Source organism: Falco biarmicus, chromosome 7 (genome assembly GCF_023638135.1).
Source record: "Falco biarmicus isolate bFalBia1 chromosome 7, bFalBia1.pri, whole genome shotgun sequence".
In the NCBI taxonomy this organism is placed as follows: Eukaryota; Metazoa; Chordata; class Aves; order Falconiformes; family Falconidae; genus Falco; species Falco biarmicus.
In genome coordinates, this window is record NC_079294.1 from 72,545,368 (window position 1) to 72,562,931 (window position 17,564).

Sequence of the window (17,564 nt, forward strand, 5' to 3'; positions counted from 1 at the left end):
GGGCAGCCCCACGGCGGCAGCCGGGGCGGCGGGGGGGCCCCTCGAGGCGAAAAATGCAAGGAGGTGGCAGAACTGTCCCTTTGGAGCCTTCCCTGCGCGTGTAAGTCCCGCTGTGAGGCGGCGGCTGGTGGGGCGGAGCGGGCTGTTAACTCTGGAACCTACCGAGGGCCGCAGAGCTGCGGGCAGGGGGCGGCTCAGCCCCTCGGGCGGCCCAGCCGGGGGGCGGCTGGCGAGGGGGGCGCCGGGGCTCGGGACCAGCCCGGCAGGGGGCAGCAGTGGGCGGAGCCGGGGCACCCCGCGCCGCTGCCAGCCTCCCCTCCTGATTGGCTGCCGTTCGCTCATTATGCTAATACCTTGCGTCTCGCCGGGGCCGGCCCGCTGACGTCACCAGCCCGCTGGCGGCCGCGCGCGCGGGTGGGGGGCGCTGAGCGGAGAGGCCCGGGCCGAGCCGAGCGGGGCCGAGCGGCGCCGAGCGGGGCGGGGCGGGGCGGGGCGGGGCGGCGGGCGCCTCCCGCAGCGGCGGCGGCGGCGGCGGAGCGGGCCATGGCCGCGGCGGGCAGCGGCGTGGCGGCGGCGGCGGAGGCGGGGGCGGCGTTCAGCACCGCGAACAGCGGCCGGGTGAACGGGCTGAGCCGCCCGCCCGGCGCCATCGCCATGAAGGATCACGACGCCATCAAGCTCTTCGTGGGGCAGATCCCGCGTAACCTGGAGGAGAGCGACCTCAAGCCGCTCTTCGAGGAGTTCGGCCGCATCTACGAGCTCACCGTCCTCAAGGATCGCTTCACCGGCATGCACAAAGGTACAGGGGGCTCCATGCCTGCCCGCGGGGCACGACCAGGCAGGGCGTCCTGGGGCGGGGGGACGCCCTGAGGTGGGGCACCCGGGTGTGGGGCACCCCTGAGGCGAGGAACCCCTCGGGTGGGACGCCCTGAGGTGGAGAGTCCCAAAACAGGGGGACCCCTGAGGTGGGATGCCCTGAGGTGGTGCACTTGGGTATGGGGCACCTGTGATGTGAGGAACCCCTCAGGTGGGACACCCTGAGGTAGAGTGCTCCAAAATAGGGGTACCCCTGAGGTGAGGAACCCCTCAGGTGGGACACCCTGACGGGAGGCACCCAAATGTGGGGCATCCCTGAGATGAGGTGCCACTTGAGGTGGGACACCCCTGAGGTGAAGGCACCCAGCAGGTGGGACACCCTGAGACGGGGCACCCATGATCTGGAAATACCTCTGAAGTGAAGACACCCTGAGATGGGGCTCCTTTGAGATGGGGATACCCCTGAGGTGGGGCCCCCCTGAGTTGAGATATTCCTGAGGTGGAGGCACCCTTGATCTGGAGGTGCCCAGAAGGTGAGGATACCCCTGAAGTGAAGGTACCCCGAGTTGGCGGCACTCTTGAGGTGGAGGTACCCCTGAGGTGGGGCACCCTGGTATGGGGCACCTCTGAGGTGGAGGCATCCCAGTATGGCACACCTCTGAGGTGAGGGCACCCCTGAAGTGGAGGCACCCTGGTATGGGGCACCCCTGAGGCGGGGACACCCCTGTATGGAGCACCCTGGTGTGCCGCTACCCTAAGATTGGGGTACCCCTGAGGCAGTGGCACCTGAGATGGAGGTACCTCTGGGATGTGGACACCTGCCTGATATGGGAGCACCCACCTGGGGTTAGGGTGCCAGCCTGGGCTTGGGAGCTGCCGTCTGGCTTGGGGGCACCCCTGCGGCCAGAGCACCCCTGGGCTGGGAGAACCTTAATGGTGTTTAGGGCACCTGCCTGGGTTGAAGGCACCTGTCTGGCATTGGGGCACTCATGTGCGTTTTGGGCACCCCTGCAATGGAGGCACCCACCCAGGATACAGGCGCCCACTGCAGATGGGGGCACCCACCTGCCTGCCCCCCTGCCTGTGCTACGCCCCAAGTCTCTGCAACACAGCAGGACTGGGGTCGCTGCTGGCTCGGCTAGTGTCCTGTCATGGGGTGCAGAGCACCTGGCACCTCAAGCAGTGGCACACTGAGGGTCTCACGTCTGCACTGCCAAGGTCTTTGCAGAACCCCCAACCATGAGCTGGGGATCCGTGGCACCAGAGCAGGGTCAGGGCACCCAGAGTGTCACCTGGATGGGATCTCACACTCCGCATATTGTCACCAAGCCCCTGTGCCACGGGCAGCGCCCCTTTCGCAAGGATTTTCTGGGAAGATGAAACTTGGCACTTGCAGATGCCGCCACGTTGGTGCCCTTAGGCCATGGGGCAGCTGCCCAGACGCCATTGATCTCGGCACCATGGCCTTCAAAATGTCTCCAGGTACCTCTGAAGCTGCTTGTGAGCCCCAAACAATGGGATTCACACCTTGCCAGGCCCCCTTGGCACTTCCTCCAGTGTGGGCTCCAGCTGCTGTGGCCCAGATGTGTGATTTAATTGCAGACACTCCTCTAATTTGAATAGCATCCTTCTTCCTGGCAAGCCTCCAGAGCAGGATTGCTCCTGCTCCAGCCCTCCGAACTTCCTGGAACACCTGAGCACTGTCCACATTGTCGACTGCAGGGGAAAAGGGGGAAAAAAGGGAGGAAAAAAGACTGGAGAGGAGGAAGTCAATGTGATTACAGATGGTAAACACTGGAAATGGCACCAGGACTGACGTGAGCTGCTGCGCTGACCTCCCCCTTCCACCCGCAGTGGGATAATATTTAACCAGGGGAGATCTCTCCTTGCTCCGTGTGAGGGCAGATGTCCCCAACACCCTGAGGTGGGCGAGGGTCCCCATCCCTCGGTGTCCCCCCACCCCACTGCTGTGCTCCCTCTCCTCCCAGGCACACTGATTGTACTTATTAAGAGTTATTAATACTTAATCAGCTGGCGGATTTAATTGTGCCAATATTAAAAATGCATCAATGTCAATTTTATTCATTAAATATTTACTTTGTTGAAGGGAAACTGTTTTGCTGCTGTTTTAATATCACTTTCAGATGCTTTTGGATGTGACCCCAGCAAATTGGGGGGGAGCCCTCGGGGAGGGAGCAGTGCAGCAGCCGCATGGGGACCCGGGATGCTCCCATGGGAATGGGAGAGATGGAGGGGAGAGGACTGGACCCTGTTCCCTGGGCTCGCTCATCGCCGCCAGCTCCAGGCGAGTGAGCGGCTCGGCAGCGTGAGTCAGCGTGGGAAAACCTCGCCCCAGGCGTATTCCTGATTCCCGAAGCGCCGCGATGTCGGAGGAGCCAGAGCATCTTCACCACATGAGTCTCATCCCAAGGAGGATTCTTAGGGCCAGGAGAAGTGTGGCAGCAAGCAGGGATGCGTGGCCTCGAAGCCTGGAGACCACCTTCCTGGAGGGCTTCGGCTGCAGCTTTTTCCAGAGCCTGGGGCTGGAGTGCTGCTGCCTGTGTGCTGCAAGACTCGCTGCCTGCTCTTGCCTTGCTCCTTCCGTCCTTCTGCTGCTCCATCTCCCACCCTGTTTCAGGGCTGAGCTCTGGCCCTGCTGGGAGCAGCGCCCACCTAGGTGCCAGGGTGCTGGATGTCAGAGTGCCAGGGTACCAGGATGCCGGGGTGCCAGGGTGCCACTATGCTAGATGTTGGTGTGCCAGGGTGCTGGATGCCACAGTATGATGGTGCTGGATGTCAGAGTGCCAGAGTGCTGGGTACCAGGGTGCCGTGGCGCTAGATGTCAGAGCGCCAGGGTGTTGGGGTGCAGGATGCCAAGGTGTCAGGTGCCAGGGTGCCGGGATGTTGGATGTCAGGGTGCCAGGGTGCTGAGACACCCTAGTGCCATATCAGCTGTGCTGCTGGCTCTCCACATGCCCAGGGCTTTGTGGCTGTGCCGGGCTGGACACTGATCCCATCTCCCCGTCTCCGCAGGCTGTGCCTTCCTCACCTACTGCGCCCGTGACTCAGCCCTGAAGGCACAGAGCGCCCTGCATGAGCAGAAGACGCTGCCTGGGGTAAGTGACACTGGGGGGGGGGGGATGTCAGGGTGAGCTGGGGCGGGGGACGGTGACACCTGCCTGGCGCACGGGCGCAGGAGCCACTTCCAGTGGCCACAAACCAAGGCATTGATTTTCCTGCCGCCCGTGTGCTGTTGCGCTTTCTGTGGGCTCCGACCTCCCGAGCTTAACAAAGTGAAAATAAATATTTAATTATTCGCCTAAATAAAAATCAATAGGGCCGCTGGTTGGCTGGGGAAAGCGCCGGGGCCCATGAATATCAATCCCTGCCTTGGGTGCGCGGAGCTGCCAGAGGGGGATGAGGTTCACAGGGACATGGCTTCCTGAACCACACTCTCACTGGCAGTGCTGTGCATCAGTAGGTTTAAGAGTTATCAGCCCACTTTGGCAACCTAAAGGAGGTGGGGGATCATACCTTGCTGCGGGGCATGGGCTTGCCTTTGTCCCCTTCTCCACACACACACGCATGTGCGAGATGTATGGCTGCTGTAGCTGCTCACTTCTCACCCTGCACCCTGTGTCAGGGCGAGCAGAGGGGCCTGTGTGAGCACATGCTTGCACGTGGGCGTGCAGGCACATCCCTCTGCGTGGGCACACGCCTGTGTGCACCCGTCTGTGTGTGTGTGCGTGCAGCGGTGCTTGGGTGTGCATCTGCTGGGGTGCACAGCCACATCTGGGCAGGTCTCTGTGTGTGTACACCCCTGTGCTTGTGCACACACGCCTGTGCCTGTGCACAGCCAGTGCTTGTGCTCACACCTCCATGTGCACACCCCTCTATGCTTGTGCACACCCTTCTGCTTGTGCACACCCCCTCCCTACAGCTGTGCACACCCCCGTGTGCTTGTGCACACACCCTCTGCAGCTGTGCATACTCCTGTGCTTGTACATGCGCCCCTACGCTTGTGTACACTCCCGTAGCTGTGCACACCCCTCTTTGCTTGTTTACACTGGTGTGCCTGTGTACGCCCCTGTGTGCTTTTGCACACACCCCTGTGCTTGTGCACACCCTTCTCTGCTTGTGCACACCGGTGTGTGCTTCTATACACAGCCGTGTGTGCCTGTGCACACCCCTCTCTGCTTGTGTACAGATCCTCGGCGCCTGTGCCGCCCCCGCGGCTGTGCGCACCCCCCACTCCCCGGGCCCCCCTGCCCTGCCGAGGCCCCGCCCCCGGCGCGGAGTGGGGGCGTGCCCAGGCGGGGAGGGGGCGTGTCCCCATCGCGGCCCCTCCCCTCGGCTCGGCCCGGCCCGGCTCGGCCCGGCTCGGCGGGGCTGCGGCCGCCCCTCCCCCTGCCCCGCCTCCCGCGCGCCGCTGCGCGAGCCGAGCCGAACCGGGCCGAGCCGAGCCGAACCGAGCCGAACCGAGCCGGGCCGGGCCGGGTCATGCAGCTGCCGCAGGTGCCGGCGCCCGGGCCGCGGCCGCCCGTGCTGTGGGTGCCCGCCGGGTCCAAGATCCTCTGCATCGAGGTAGGGCCCCGCCTTTGTCTGCCGCCGGCTCGGCTCGGCCCGGCACGGCCCGGCCCGCCCTGTGTGCTGGGGCATCCGCACCCGCGGGGTAGGGGTGCTGCGGGGTGCGGGCTGCCGGCACCCGCGGGGGGGGTCTGGCCCGGGGTGTTTGCCCGCGGGGATGGGGGTGGCGGCGCGGGGGCTGTACCTGCTGCCGGGGCCGGGGGGCGGGCAGGGGCGCTGGGAGCTGAGTGCGCTTGCACGCCGAGGCGGGGTGTGTGCATGCCTGGGTTGCTGCCATGGGTGTAACTGCTCCACGGGTGGGGATGGGGTGGTGTTGGTCAGCGGGGTGCCCCTGCACCCAGGGGTGCTGTGTGCGAGGGTGGGTGTCAGTGAGGAGGGTGGGTCTGCACCCGGGGAGGGGAGCGGAGGGGTGTTGGTGAGGGGGGTGTGAATGCCTGCGTTGGTGAGGAGGGGGGATCTGCGCCCGGGGATGGGGTGCAGTGTGTTGGCGGGGCGGTTGTAGGTGATCAGGGTGTATTTGCACGCAGGGATGGGGTTTGTGAGCTTGTTTGTGTGCGTGTTGATGAGGAGGGTGTATCTACATCCAGGGATAGGGAGGGTGTAGGCAGCGGGTTGTTGGGTAAAAGGGTGTATCTTGCACACAGGGATGCTGTGTGTGAGTGTGGGTGTTGGTGAGGAGGGTGTATCTGCGCCCAGGAACGGTGTATGTTGTTGTTGTTGGGGATGCTGGTGAGCAGGGTGTATTTGTGGGCAGGGACAGAGTGTGTGCCTGCCTGTGTTAGTGAAGAAGGTGTATCTGCACCCAGGGATGGGTTTGTGTGTGTGTTTATTGGCCGAAGGGTGTATTTTTCCAGCCTGGGTTTGTGTGTTGGTGATGTGTGTGGTTGCAGGTGTGCAAGGGGATGTGTCTGGGGGGGTGTTGCACCCACAGATGGTGCAGGGGTGTGTGCGTGTGTGTTTGCGGGGGTACGGTTTTGCACCTGGGGTGTGCACAAGTGGGTGTTGATGGGGAGTGGTAGCACCCAGGGTGATGGATGTGCAAGTGTGTCGGTGGCTCTGTGTGTGTGTAAGCTAAAGGTGTCTTTGCACCCAGCGATTGTGTTCATGGTGATGGAGTGTGGGTGTACCTGGGCCTTGAGGGGTGGCAGTGGTGTGTGTGTGCATGTGTGCACGTGTGTGTGCACACACTGGGTGTGAGCAGGGAGCAGAGAGTGCGTGTGTGCGTACAGGTGTTGCATGGGTTCCCACACTGTGGGTGCCCGGTGCGGGAGCTGACCAGGTGTGCGCAGGGCTCAGGGGTGCGTGGGTAGTGGTGAAGATGGGGTGTGGGTGCTGCTGGGGGGGAGCCGTGGCCATCCAAGGGTGGCATCCAACATTGGGTGTCTGTGTGTCTGCAGGGCTGCTGGCAGTCCCACTGTGGGTCCCATTGCCGCAATGGGGAAACTGAGGCAAAGGGCATTGTGTCCCTGCCTGGCATGGATGTTGGCACTGGCTGTGCACCCTGGGGTGCGTGCCTGTGGTTGTGTGGGATCCACAGCTGCGGAAAGGGTGCTGTGGGCATTGTGTGAGTGTGTGGCTGTGAGTGGGTGGGTGCTCATGAGGGCTGTGGGCTCAGGGTGTGCAGGTGTAGGGGTGTCGTGTGCAGATGTACACAGGGCTGGGTTGGGGTGGATGTGTGTGGCTGCACGTGGGTGTGTAGTCATGCTGGGACAGATGTACGGTTGCGCATGGGGCTGTGTGGGTGCAAGCATGCGGCTGTGTAGGTGTACAGTTGTGCGGGGTATGCTGAGGCGAATGTGCAGGTGTGGGTGGGTGGATGTGCACGGAGGATGCTATGTGTGGGGCTGAGATTGTGCTCAAGAGGTGTGCAGGAGTGGGAGTGTGGCTGTGGGGGATGTGCAGTTGTGTGTGTGGGTGTGCTAGGATGGTAGTGCACCTGTGCAGGGTTGCACGGGGGTGTAACTGTCACCAGGTCGGCTGTGTCCCCTCTCTGTGAGTTCAACCCCAGGGCTCTGGCAGGGTGTTCTCATGATGGGAGGGTGTTCCTGTAATGGGTGGCTGCCTGTACCCAAGCACCTGTCTCCCTGCACTGGGTGCTGGCTGCCTGGGTGCCCCCAGGGTGACGTGGACACCAGGCTCCTATGGGCACCTGCTGCTCCAGCATCACCCGGTGCCTCCACCTCAGCTCACTGGATGCATGGTGGCCTGCTGGGTCCTCTGGCTGTTGGGCAGGAGGAGGAGGGGACACAGAGGAAGAAGCAAGGGCCAGAGAAGCATCCCTGTTCCCTAGGGCCAGTCCCCTGGCAGTGATTGACCCTGGGCTGGCTCTCCCCCATGCCCAGGCTGTTGCGGGGCTCTGCATTTGGGTGGGGGGCAGTGCCCGAGCAGTCAGGAGGTGGTTTAGCAACCAGCAGTGACCCCCTTGGGCTGTAGCACACCAGTGGTTTGGCCATGGGGTGCCGTAGCTGGGGCTCTGTGGGGCACCCATGGGTGACAGTGGCTGGTGGGTGCTGGGACACCCCAGACAGGGTCTCACGTGACTCTGGATGTGCCAGTGTATTCTTGGGGTGTGCGAGGATGCAGGGAAGATGAGTGGGAGTTGGGGGATGGATGGGTGGATGTGTGGGTGCTGTGGGGGTGGAGAGATGGGTGCTGTGGGAGTGGAAGGATGGGGGATGGTGGATGGTGGATGGATGGGTGTTGGGGATATGGAAGGGTGCTATGGGGCTGAGTGTTGATGGGTGAATTGGTGGGTGAGTCCTGGGGGGAGATGGGTATATGGGTGATTGTGTGGGTGTCATGGATGGGTGAACGGATGGATAGGGCCTGAGAGGTGGGCGGATGGGTGGGTAGTTGTTTGAGTATTGGGGGATCGATGGAGGGCTGCTGGGCAGTGGTGGGTGGCTGGGTGATTGTGTGGGCACAGGAGCATGGTGCAGGGGTGCTGTGGGGACAGCTGGACAGGTGGGCACAGGGGAGGTCTGGGTGCCCATGCCATCTGCCTGTGCCGGGGGAGCCAGTGCAGGGGGGCACTGAGCACCCCAGGGAGGGCACGGAGCAATGCTGGGGGTGCCAAAAACCCATTTTGGGGGTGTCCACAGGCCAGGGTGGTTTCTCCCTGGTGCGGTGCGGCAGCCCTGGGGTAGGTTAGCTGGTCCCCAAGGCCTGACATTTATAAACATCAGCCGCTCCCGGAGAATCAATACAGTTTAATAACCGGCGAGCAGAGACGGGAGACACATCAAAATGACACTCTGCGGCTCCGTAAATGTTATTCTAAATCATACTTGCTGGGTTTATTACATTAAGCATACAGCAGTGGGCATGGGAAATTTATTCCATCAAAGGCCATTGCACTAGGAAATGGGACTGGTGGGTCGGTGGAGGGGGGGGCAGCAGCTCCCCCCCCCCCCAAAAAAAAAAATGAGGTTCCCTCCTCCTGGCCTTGGCAGGGACTTGGGGGACAGGGGGATGTTGGTTCTACGGGTCTCCATGCTGTCACAGCCTCCTGGGTTTGGGGTGAGCCAGATCCTACCCTGGTGCAGGGGATGGGGTGGATGTTTGGGGACCAGTGACATGAGGGCAACTGGGTGGCCCTGTGTCCCTTGGTGCTACCCCATAGCTCCTGGGGACTTGGTCCCCGCCCTGGACCATCCCCAGCTCTGCGCTGACATTTCTCCCTGCGTTTCCCTGGAGATGAGGTGGTTGCTGTGGAAACCTTCCTCCTCTTCTTCCTTAGCCATCCTCTTCCTCACCCTGGGGGGAGGGGGGGGGGAGGGCCTGGCGCTGCCCCCACCCAGCCCTTAAATTTGGGGACCCCCTCCAGGGGTGCACAGGGGGACCCCCGGGGTAGGGGTACACACCCACATGGGTGTGACAGCAGCACGCGTGTGTCTGGCTGTCCTTGTGCATGCTCCAGCCGTGTATGTGTGTGTGCACACCCGCCCTGTCATGCGTGACATCCTGCCGTTGCCGTGACAACCCCATTGAGCACATGGCTCAGGCTCCGCAGCATCGCGGGGGAAGCACGCTTGTTGCTGTGGAAACGGCCGTAATTGTAGCATTTTTCGGCTAAAAGAGGGGAAAAAGGAGGGGGAGAGAGGAGGAGAAATGGCTCTGTAGGGCAGCGGGCCAGGGACGTGTGCACCAGCCCAGCATGTCCTGCTGCACATGCGTGTCACACTTGCAGGTACACACAGTGGCAATGCACAGGAGGCTTAAATTGGGTGAGAATCAGGAAAAGAAGAGCAGTGGTGGTGCTGCCAGAGGGGCTGGGGCTGTCTGGGTGCTGCTGCTGCCTCTGCAGTCCTTTGCAGTCGAGGAAAGCGGGCAGGCAGCCAAGGCTGGCACCAGCAGCCCGGCGGGCACCTGCAGCACCGGGTCGGTACCCATCCCTGGGGCCATAGTGTCATCTGCCACCCGTGGCATCCCTGGTTCAGCGTGGCCACGAGCCTCAGCGATGTTCTTGCGGGTCCCTCCGCTGCTCCCCACCCTGGCTGCCTGTGCCAGCCTGTGGCCCAGTCCTGCTCTTCCCCATGGAAAGGGTTCAGGGGGGCACAGCACCGTCACTGGCCATCCACTTCCGCTTGTGTGTTGCAGATGAACCGCCCCATCCAGGTGAAGCCGGCCGACAGCGAGGGCCGAGGAGGTAGGTCCCTCCTTCCCCGGCTGCCCAGCATGGTCGGGGGGGCAGGGCCATCCGGGGGGTGATGGGGGAGATGGTGGCATCGGGGATCTGCCACAGGGAGGTTTGTTTGCAGAGAAACTTGTGAAAGGAGCTGCCTTTCCCAGTGGCATCCAAACCTGAGCACAGAGCAAACGCAATCTCTGCTCTCCCTGCTCAGCCATCTGGGGGGAATGTCCTGATGTCATGCTGAGAACATCCTGATGTCATACCATGAATGTCCTGACATCATGCCAGGCAGGGTGCCAGCCAGCTGCTCTCTGACAGGCTCTTCGTTTATCAAACAACCTAATTACCTGCCCAGAGCTGCCTGTGGGGACCCTGACAGAGTTGAGGTGTAGGAGTTGGCCATGCCTGGCCCCAGCCCCTCTCAAACAGAAACTGCCACCCCCCCAAATTCTCCGTAGGTGTTTGCAGCTCACGGGGCTGCAGCATTTCCAGGCTGAGTTGATAATTTGGGCAAAATTGCAGGAATCGGATCAAAATCCCCTGATGTTCCTGGTGCCACAAGCAAGTGCTGGGCGCGTAGGCAGGCTCGGATGTGCAGGATGCTTGCGTGGGGCTGCCCGCCCTCGGCAGGATGGCTGGGGTAGATATCCCCCCTGTTCAAAACACATTATTAAACACGCTGCAAGCTGGTCCCGGCACGTCCCAGAGGGACCTGGCAAATAAATTACCCACTTACTGAGTGTAATTGGTGAAGGATTAAAAATCGATGAGTGAGCTCAGGCGCCCGGCTCTGGCCCCCTTGCCCAGGAGGCGATGCTCGGCTGCCAAGCCCGTTCCCGCAGCCGCCTTCACTGGGAGATGGTTTATGTTTAACTAGACAACACATGAGCCCTATTCCCTTAACTAATTTTCCTGGTACCTTAACGGACAGAGCATTAATCGTCTCCTGCCATTATTTATTTATTTCCCCGGCAACGCTCTTGACAGGGCACCTTATTTTCTTTGTCAAATGCCATTAGCGCGCGGTGGGAGCGCGCGGCCGTGCAAGACAGATGCTGGTAATAATAATGAAATTCTCATTATTTACTCTCCCTTCTCTCGTGTTTGGGTTATTTATGTCCCCTGGGCATGGTCAGAGGCTGTGGGTTATTCTGCAAGTCAATCATGCAAAGGCAATCACCGCTGTTTTGCGGGGTCTCTTTGTTTCCCAGTCGCATCCCACATCAGTGCCAGGGAAGCTGGCTCCTCCATCCTTGGAAGAAGCCCTAGCTCCGCTCCCTGAAGCAGGAGCCGGCTCTTCTCAGCTTCACCCCTTAGCAATTTTCCTGCAGGAGAGGTTTTCTCACCCTGAGTGTTTTGTAGGATGGAGGTGATAAACCCTGCATCTTTACTGCTGGATCGGCATTGCTCCCTCCCCAGGCTCTGGTGTTACCTGGCTCTTTCCCCTCCATGCACTGTCTGCAAACGGGATGAGGGGAGGGGATGGTGAGTGACATCCCACTCTCTGACGGGCTTGGTTTTGCTTTTAGAAGACAGGAAGCTCTTTGTGGGCATGCTGGGGAAGCAGCAGAGTGAGGATGATGTCCGGCGCCTCTTTGAGCCCTTTGGCCAGATTGAGGAATGCACCATCCTCCGAGGGCCTGACGGAGCCAGCAAAGGTGGGCTTTGGGGAGCCAGGTGAGCACCCTGTGGGTCGCCGGGTCCCACATAGGGTGTGAGCCGCCAGCTGGGCAGCGCTGGCTCCCACAGTGGTTGAATCCAACCTCTCCCATGTCCCCTTTCTGCCCTTAGGTTGTGCCTTTGTGAAATACGGCAGCCACGCTGAGGCACAGGCTGCCATCAACAGCCTGCACGGCAGCCAAACCATGCCGGTAAGTGCCAGGCTCTTGCCCTGCTGTGTTCGACCCCATGCTGCCTGCATAATCCAATGACCAGCTAATTTGATCCTCTGTCTAATTGGATCAAAATCCTACAGACTGGCAATTTGTTGGCCAGATCACCCCAAGGTTCATCCTTGCCTGGGCGCTGAGCCCTGGAGGTGGGTGTGCAGGGCTCATTCCCTCTGTGCTGGAGAAAGGGGCTGTTTAATGTAATGCCGAAGGTCAAAATTGTGAACGAGGAGGGAAAAAAGGAAACAGAGGTCAGGGAGCTGCCGCTGGGGAGAAAAAACAGCTATAATTAAACCTTGTATTGATCGCTGGTTGCTGCTGCCAAGCCGGGCACCATCCCCGGGGCCAAGGATGCTGCGGCTGCTGCGAGCCAGCGGGTCCCTCTCTGGAATGGGGAGACATTTCAGCGGCATTGCCAGGGTCCCACCATTGGCCCCATCTTCCCCCCATCTCAGGGTGCCTCGTCCAGCCTGGTGGTGAAGTTTGCGGACACAGATAAGGAGAGGACCCTGCGGCGGATGCATCAGATGGCAGGACAGCTGGGCATCTTCAACCCCATGACCATTCAGTTTGGCGCCTACGGGGCCTATACGCAAGCGGTAGGAGCTGGCGCTGGCCGGGACCTGGGGGTTCAGGGGAGCCCTGGGCGTGAGGAGCTCTGTTCTTGCCTGTGAAAGCCTGTGTGGGATTGTACCGGTGCCAGTGGGTACGGATGCCCATCAGGGTTGGTGTATCCCCATTTAGGAGCACAACAGAGGGCTTCACCCCCTCCCCAGGTGAGGGTGGCATGGCTGTAGGGTGCAGCAGTACCGTATATCACCCTTTTTAGTGTCACCTAGATGACCTCCTGTCCCTGGGTCCAGCAGTGGGTGGGTGGCATTTATCCTTCCGAGCCCCTATGCGTGGATGCAGAGGGGGAATGCTAATTTATCCTGCCCTGCTCCCCTCTTCTCTTTGCCTCTCGCTCGCTTTCCCCTATTCCTCCCTTTCTTTTCGTTAAGATCATGCAGCAGCAGGCGGCCCTGATGGCAGCTGCGCAGGGGACCTGCCTGAACCCCATGGCTGCCATTGCCGCTGCCCAGATGCAGCAGATGGCTGCCTTCAATGTCAGTGGGCTGGTGGCTGCCCCCCTCACCCCCTCTTCAGGTACGACCCCCCTCTGTTTGCCCCCCATCCTGCTCAGCATCCTCAGAGGGGGCTGCCAGCACTGATGCCTCCTTCACTAGGTACAAGCACGCCCCCCGGCATCAGCACGGCACCCGTGCCCAGCATCGCCACGCCGATCGGGGTGAATGGCTTCAGCCCACTGCCACCGCAGACCAACGGGCAGCCCACCTCGGAGACCATCTACACCAATGGCATCCACCCCTACCCAGGTAACCCTCCCTGCATCTGCCCGTGCTCTCTGCCACGTTCCCCCAGGGCTGGGGACACTTGCTTGGCTCGTGCGGCAGGTGCCGGGGGTGCTTCCTGCCTCGGGAATGCGCTGGATGAACCAGCCGTGCACTGATCCCCACCGAAATCCCTCCTCCCGTGGCAGCGCCGCTTTTGTGAGCAGTGTGATGCTCCTGCCTTCTGTGAGACGGCAGGGAGCAGCCCTGCCCCTCCGCGGCAGTGCCCGACTGAGAGCCTCTCTTGTGGGAGCCGCTGGTCCCTGTGTTTCTCTTGCTTATTCTCTCTTCCTTCTCCTTTTCTTTTCCCAGCTCAAAGCCCCACCGTGGCAGATCCCCTCCAGCAAGCCTACGCAGGCATGCAGCACTATGCAGGTCTCAAACTTTGCTTTGCTCTTCTCCTCTCTCTCCCCTCTTTGCTTCTCACCCTTATTTTTGGGGGGTGAACGTTACCCTGGGGTTGAACCACAGGACTGGAGCGATGTGCTTGGGCACAAATTAATGTGGTGAGCACAGGGTGCCGTACCCTGCCAGGAGCTGCGGGGCAGCGATGGGAGTGACGCTGATGCAGAGCGCCATCCCCTCGTCCCCAGTGACACAGATGCATTCCCCAAATGGCCCTCTGTGCAAATTTTGGATGGAGGAAAGTGAGTTTTAATGCCCACGGGGCTGAAATAACTCCATGGGGGAGAGCTGGCGGTGGTACCTAGGAGAGGGGGCAAGGTTTGGGCAGTGATGGAGAGCCTGCTCCATGCTGGATCCTGCCGACACACCAGCCTGCTGGTAGAGATGGCCATGGAGGCACCAAGACATCAAAAATCCTTGGATGTTTGTCATGTGGCCGAATCTGATGGCCAAGGAGATGGGCTGCAGAGAGAAGGGAGTCAAAGCATCCTGTTGGATGTACATCAAGCCTGGCAGTCATTTAATAATGAGCACTAACAGCAATTTTCAGATTTGACAGAAAATCAAGTTTCGGACCCCAAATTGTTGAGTTTTTTTCAGCCAAAAGTGCTTGATTTCCTCAACCTTGAGGCCGTATTACTGCTGCCACCAACGTCGCTCCTGGGAGAGCCATTCCTATATCCCTGGTGTGCAGCGAGGCTGGGGCCATGCTGGCAGGGGTGGGAAGGGCAGAGCCAGCAGCCCTGGGGGAGGAGAGGCACCTCCATCAAGGGTGGCAGCAAGGGACATCCCTGTCCCCAGCCCTTCGTGGGGCTGGGGCAGGCACCAGGGTCTCAGCTCTGTGTTTCTCTCTCCCAGCAGCGTATCCCACTGCCTACGCACCCATCAGCCAAGCCTTTCCCCAGCAAGCGCCCATCATCCCGCAGCAGCAGCGAGAAGGTGAGGGGTTGTGGGGGGCACCCTGCCATGATGGGGCCGGTGACTCCTTGCTCCCCCCTCCAGGGGTGACCCCCTACCTCATGGCTGATGTGTGGCTGTCCTTTGTGTGTCACCCAGGTCCTGAAGGCTGTAACCTGTTTATTTATCACCTGCCCCAGGAGTTCGGGGATGCGGAGCTCACGCAGATGTTCTTGCCTTTCGGCAATGTCATCTCTGCCAAAGTCTTTGTGGACCGTGCCACCAACCAGAGTAAATGCTTTGGTAAGTCCCGGTGTGCGGCTCCCCCTGATGTCCCAGCTCAGAGGTCCAGCTCTCGCCAGTCACCAGCTCAGGGGTCCTGCTCTCCTCGACATCCTGGCTCAGGGGTCCTCCTGTCCTCGACATCCCAGCTCTCCCCAGTCTCCATGTTGGGGGTCTGGCTCTCCCTGGTCTCTGGCTTGGAGGTCCAGGTCTCCCTGATGTTCCAGCTCAGGCATCCGTCTCTCCCTGACGTTCCAGCCTGGGGCTCTGCCTCTCCCCAGCATCCCCACTTCAAGGGTCCGGCTCTCCCCAGTGCCCCAGCTCAGGGGTCCAGCTCAGGCAGCACTGACAGGTGACTGAAGCCACGTGGTGGCTGGAGCAACACGGCTGTCTGTCCCAAAGCCAAAGGGCCAGTTTTTGTCCCGCACCATGCCAGGGCAGAAGGATGTGTCCTCCTGCCGTCCCCTCTTACGCTGTCCCCTGTGTCCTTAGCCCAGCACACCACTTGCCACTGCCATGTCTGCTCTGCTGATGTGGCTGAGTGCCACCACTGCCACCTGTATGTTCTGGTGTGCAGACCTGTCACCCTGGTGTCCCCACCCTGGTACCTCCACAGGACTGCAGACCTTGGTGTCCCTGTAGACCCTGTCACTCCAGTGTCTTTGGAGGCCCCATCACCTCAGTGCTGCTGCAGACCCTGTCACCCTGGTGTCCTGTGAGCCCATGCATCCCATCCTGGTGTCCCCACAGACCTGTTCACCTTGGTGTCCCCGCATTCCCCATCACTTCGATAGACCCTGTCACCCCAGTGATCCTGCAAATCCCATCACCTTAGTGCCTCTGCAGACCACTCTCGTGTCCCTGTGGACCCTCTTATGCTGGTCTCCACAGACCCTGTCACCTCCATGTCCCTGCAGACCTTGGCGTCCCCAAAGATGCCATCAGCTCATCACCCAGTCCCCTGCAATCTGGGGCTGCGCTGTTACCCCACAGTGCCCCTCTCCCAGCACCCCAGAACTGGGGCTCCACCGGAGGCTGTGCGCAGGAGCATCCTGTGGGATTTCAGCGCCTCGGTTGAAGTAAAGCGGTAACTTGTGGTGTGACGAACTCCTCTGACGCCTCGTCCCTTACCCCCAGGTTTTGTCAGTTTTGACAATCCGACAAGCGCTCAGGCGGCCATTCAGGCCATGAATGGCTTCCAGATCGGCATGAAGAGGCTAAAAGTCCAGCTAAAGCGGCCAAAAGATGCCAACAGACCCTACTGACCCCTGCTCACCCTGCCCCTACGGAGAGGTAAGGGGCTGCGGGGGGGCTGGCCCTGCAGCACCCCATTGCGATGCTCCAGGGGACCTGGCAGTGGGGCTTGGCTCACCTAGAGCATCGCGGGTGCCGTGTTTGCTCCACGAAAGTCCTTGTGTGCGTGCCGGGGCGTCTCTGCACCAGGGACTGTCTGTGCGTGTGTTTCAAACTCAGAATTGGCACCCCCTCTCCATCCCTCATCCCTCGGTCCTTCCTTCCCGCCATCCCCCAGGACACAGACTAATGGCCTCTTTGCTGTTTTGCAGGTCGGGCGTCCCGCGGTGTCTGACGACTTTCCCCTTCCCCAAGTGCAGTATCCAAACCTGTAACTCTCTTTCTTTGCAACACATCCCGGAGGAGGAGGAAGAGGAGGAAGTAGAGGAGGAGGTGATGGAGAAAACGGCGAAGAAGAGAGCCATTCTGGTCGTAGCTTTTCTTTTCTTTTTTGATTTTTTTCCCAAACCGGTCTTGTTTGTTACTTAACGGGAACAAGAGAGTGAGGAAGACAAGGAAGGAGGAGAGCAATGCGGCGTCGGGGCTGAGATTTGCTGCTGGCCGCTCGCCGGGACTCACTGAATCCCTCGCTGGGAGAAAGGACGACGGCCCCGGGCAGCCGGGGTACGATCCACCTTTGTTTTTTTTTTTAAAGCACTCATTTGCTGCTACTGATTTCCCAGGAGAAACGAGGAAAAGAGGCTCCAAATGGATTCTTAAACCAAAGCCGGTGGGATGGGACCAGCCTCGGGCGCTTCACCTGGAGGATGCTTGTTTGGAGAAAAGAAAAATGGCAAGATTTTCTTTTTCCCCACATCGTGGGGGGGAGAAAAAAAAAGGATCAAAGTATGTTGGACTTATAGAAGATATATATAAATAAGTATATATATATATATATCCCATGGAGCAGGGGGGCGGGACGCACGCTTCCCCCTGCTTGTCACTGGCACAGGGACATAGGATTACTTGTTTCAGAGTCATATCATTCCTTAGAGTTTAGGGACCAAAGGACTATTGCTTTTTTTAAATATATCTATAAATAAATTAATTTAAAAAAAAACAAAACACACAAAAAAACAAAACCAGGAAAGAAGAAGAAAAACAAACCAGAAATTAAGAAGGTTGAGAAAAACCTCGGGTGTTAAGAGCTGCAAGTGTTTCCTAGAGGGCTCGGTTTCGGGGGGCCGATTTGTGGGGCTCAAGGGCTCGGTTTTGGGGGCCAGTTCCTGGCCAGGGATGGGGGATGCAGAGGGGGGTTTCTGGGGGGCTGTGGTGGCTCCCCCAGCCCCGCGGCCCTGGCAGGAGCCGGCAGGGGGGGAGTCAAGCTGGTCAAAAGAGCCCCTCGGTCGCCTCCGGCAGAGGGCGAAGCGA

General features: G+C 60.3%; 1 protein-coding gene across 7 annotated transcripts; it reads left to right on the top strand.

Moving 5' to 3' along the window:
- Positions 1–506: 506 nt before the first annotated feature.
- Positions 507–16,596, top strand: CELF6 (CUGBP Elav-like family member 6). Of its 7 annotated transcripts, none has more exons than XM_056346277.1 (13): positions 507–799; positions 3,850–3,932; positions 10,003–10,051; positions 11,566–11,694; positions 11,828–11,907; positions 12,381–12,524; positions 12,927–13,071; positions 13,152–13,301; positions 13,629–13,691; positions 14,580–14,660; positions 14,778–14,921; positions 16,038–16,193; positions 16,466–16,596. In XM_056346277.1, exons 1-12 carry the CDS (start codon positions 544–546, stop codon positions 16,163–16,165), a joined length of 1,452 nt encoding a protein of 483 aa, XP_056202252.1. In that variant the 5' UTR covers positions 507–543; the 3' UTR covers positions 16,166–16,193; positions 16,466–16,596. The 7 variants fall into 7 exon arrangements, with proteins under 7 accessions (XP_056202252.1, XP_056202253.1, XP_056202254.1 ...); XM_056346278.1 differs by having other exon boundaries at positions 14,583–14,660; XM_056346279.1 differs by having other exon boundaries at positions 11,569–11,694.
- Positions 16,597–17,564: the final 968 nt, after the last annotated feature.

Excerpts from the sequence above, each read along its gene's own strand:
- CELF6 (XM_056346277.1), top strand. The coding sequence starts at position 544 with ATGGCCGCGGCGGGCAGCGGCGTGGCGGCGGCGGCGGAGGCGGGGGCG. Across the intron at positions 800-3,849 it reads CTTCACCGGCATGCACAAAG|GCTGTGCCTTCCTCACCTAC; the intron begins GTACAGGGGGCT and ends CCGTCTCCGCAG. Across the intron at positions 13,302-13,628 it reads TGGCATCCACCCCTACCCAG|CTCAAAGCCCCACCGTGGCA; the intron begins GTAACCCTCCCT and ends TTCTTTTCCCAG.